Here is a 3,349-nt window from a genome sequence, read left to right as displayed (position 1 = left end):
AATCTTGGGAAGGAACCACCCATTGGTGGTACTTCAAACATTAATTTAAATTAGAAGGTCCCGTGGCCATCTTCTTTTCAGACGCCTCGGAGGATTATAAGGAATTGTTAAGGATGAAAGATTAAGAATTAATGGGTTAGGATGTTTAAGGAGTTTGGAATGAAAAGACGCATATCTGTTTTGGGTCAAATCTGGAACGAATGGGATGTTAAGGTCTTTGTGAATGAGTTTGTTTGTAACGTAATAAGGACCATCAAGGATTTTACGTAGGATTTTGGATTGTAACGATTGGATGCGGGAAGAATTTGAATGTTTGGTGGAGCCCCAGAGCTTAATTCCATATGTCCAAATTGGTCTGATTATCATAGTATACTAATTTTTTGTAGTGAATGGGAAGTTCATTGGAGAAGTATTGTTAGTGATAGTAGTTTTATCGATCGAAAAAACCAGAAGTTTAAAATTGAAGTTTGAATTAAAGTTTTTACCAGGTTTATAGGTTAGTACTGTTACAAAATATAGTGCTCTAATAACCTGCTTTTTTCGTAACAGTTCCAAATAATAACGGTTACATCTATATTTTTTTTAAGACACCTACGATTATTATTATTACTTTATTTTATAGTCATATTTTTATATATATCTTGACGACATGGATGAAAAACAGTTTGAGCAGTGTATGTCCCTGATGGCAACTGTTTTAAAAAATCAATCGACTCCAGATCCTCAGATTTCTCCTTTTGAGATATATGATTCCAAAAATGAAAAATTTTCCTCATATTTGGAACGTTTTGAAAATTATTGTCATCTAAAAGGCATAACCGGTCATAAGAAGAAGGCAAAACTATTGTGCACATCAATAGGAAAAGATCACTGTAATAATTAAGCTGCACTGTTGGGACCTGATCAGCTTCAGGAACATTGATTTCGTCCCGCTTGTGAGCCATTTCGAGCAGATGCTAGCTCCTTCGGTTTCAACAATGGTATCACATTATTTTCTCTGTCTCAACCAACACGTTGATAAGTCAATTTCAGATTATGTCGCAGCACTAAAGAGGAATTTGAAGGACTGCGATTTTTATACTATATGTTCCTGTAAGAAGAAAATTTCCATCGCAGACACTTTTCTCCGAGCACAATTCATCCGAGGTCTCAAGGACGGCTGGATACGAGAACAGCTGGTACAGGACGCATCGCTTAAGGATTTTGATGCTATCGTCAAGAAGGCAACGGCCCTAGAAGCCTCCCGCTATGAATCAAGCCAACTAGAACCATCAACGGGAAAATTCTCGGAGCCCCCAGTCGATACATTCAAGGTATTCAAGCCTAATAAGCAAGAAGGAAACAATTACAGTCGCGGTCGTGCACACTTCAGATCGGACGGCTGCAGTTGTCTTGGTCGATATCAATGTTCTCAATCACAAAGAAATCGCAATCAAGTCGACTACAAAGCTTAAGGTATTGACGGACTGTGTCTTAAGTGTGGTCGTGCGAATCATAGATCGCATGAATGCCGAACAAATCGAAATTCTTTGAAATGCAGATCTTACCACAAAATTGGCCACTTATCAAAAGTATGCATTACCACACTGCTACAGAAATCGAAAACCAACACCTTGTCTACTCAGCACTGCCCGGTAGAAGAAGAAAGTCTATCAGATACAGAGTACGAAATCGGAAGAATTCAAAATTCAGAAGATTCATTCAACTTAGGATCTGATCGAGACAAATACTTAGTGACTGTTAAACTAAACAGCAAACCACAAACATTCGAAGTCGACTCAAGTGCTCGGTTTTCCTTAATCTCCGAGCCAGCCTTCAGAAAACTTCAGAGTCTCGATACTCTGTTGGAGCCAACCACAGTCTCATTTCGCTCTTACTCAGACCACATTATTAAACCTATGGGAAAAGTCACGCTCACAGTCACCTACAAGAACAGAACAATAGATGCTGAGTCGTATGTAGTACCAGCAGGCCATGATGCTTTACTTGGACGAATTTGGATTCGAGGTCTTGGAATCAGCCTTAATAAAATAGACATTAATATTCAATATTCGTCTATTTTTGAACCAAAAGTTGGGTGTGTTCCTAATGTAGAAGCTACAACTCAGAGAGGGAGTAAAACCTGCGTTCATACGGGAACGAGACGTACCTTTTTCACCCAGAGAGCGAGTCGAAAAAGAATGAACATTACTAGAAGCTCAAGGCGTTATCAGTCCAGTCGCCTCAAGTGATTGGGGTTCTCCTCTGGTTGTCATTGCAAAACCTGATGGCGGAGTTAGGCTTTGTGTTGACTACAAGTGTGGCGTCAATTCAAAACTGGTTGCAGCTAACCATTCTATCCGTCGCATTGATAAGGTCTTGCACAGTCTCAGAGGATCAAAATATTTTTGTAAGTTAGACCTGCACAAGGCCTATCTGCATCTTAAAGTAGATGAAGAAGGGAGTAAGATTCAAACCATTTCGACGCACAAAGGCACTTACAGGATGAACCGTCTTAGCTTTGGTATTAAAACAGCCCCTTCCGAGTTCAACCGAATCCTTTCTCAGATCCTGCATGGTCTTCCGAATGTTGAAGCCTACTTTGATGACATCATCTGCCACGGAGCAGATCTTGATGAATGCACCAAGGACTTAATGGCATGTTTAGAACGCCTTAAAGAGAACGATTTGCATTTAAACAAAAGCAAATGGTCCTTTTTCAAAGAAAAGATTGACTACCTGGGTCATGTTGTGTCTTGTAATAAAATCGAGAAATCCTCTGATAAAATTCGAGCAGTTTCAGAGATACCACGTCCAAGAAATACAGAAGAGTTGAAACGTTTTTTGGGATTAGTGACTTTTTACGCCAGATTTATCCCGGAATTAAGCTCAAAGACCTATGCTTTGTGAAAACTGCTACGAAAAAGAAAACAATTTATTTGGTCAGCCTCCACTGAAGCTGCATTCGTTGACCTCAAGTCAGAATTGTGCAGCGAAAGAGTTCTCACTCCTTTCGACCCATCCAAGCCGGTGATCCTTACAACAGATGCAAGTTCTCCAATTATAAGTCACAGTATAGATGATGTGGAGCAGCCAGTCGCTATGCCTCTCGAGCTCTAACGCAGTCTGAATCCAATTATAGCCAGCTCGAAAGAGAGGCTTTAGCTATTGTCGGGGTTGTCTGGTCTTAGGCGGTTTCTCCAGCCAGATATTTCTTTGCAGAAGGCCCACAACAAGGCGTATTCATAATAAGTTAGAAAGGAAGGCCGTACCAGGGGATGAGCCCTGGACACTGACTAGGTAGTGGAGGTCTAGGTGAGAGAGTCTGAGGCAGAGTAACAGTTCTAGTTGCCGAGATGAAGCGGACGGA

General features: G+C 40.5%; 1 protein-coding gene across 1 annotated transcript; it reads left to right on the top strand.

Annotated features, from left to right (window-relative positions):
- Window positions 1-977: 977 nt before the first annotated feature.
- Window positions 978-3,099, top strand: LOC136796001 (uncharacterized). Its single transcript, XM_067048369.1, has 4 exons — window positions 978-1,313; window positions 1,596-2,115; window positions 2,219-2,737; window positions 2,927-3,099. Exons 1-4 carry the CDS (start codon window positions 978-980, stop codon window positions 3,097-3,099), a joined length of 1,548 nt encoding a protein of 515 aa, XP_066904470.1.
- The last annotated feature ends 250 nt before the right edge of the window (window positions 3,100-3,349 follow it).

The sequence above is a fragment of the Halyomorpha halys genome, unplaced genomic scaffold (genome assembly GCF_000696795.3).
Source record: "Halyomorpha halys isolate HHAL.00 unplaced genomic scaffold, Hhal_1.1 Scaffold1948.1, whole genome shotgun sequence".
Lineage (NCBI taxonomy): Eukaryota > Metazoa > Arthropoda > Insecta > Hemiptera > Pentatomidae > Halyomorpha > Halyomorpha halys.
Note: the sequence above shows the minus strand (reverse complement) of the source record. Positions and strands in the feature narration are given on the sequence as shown.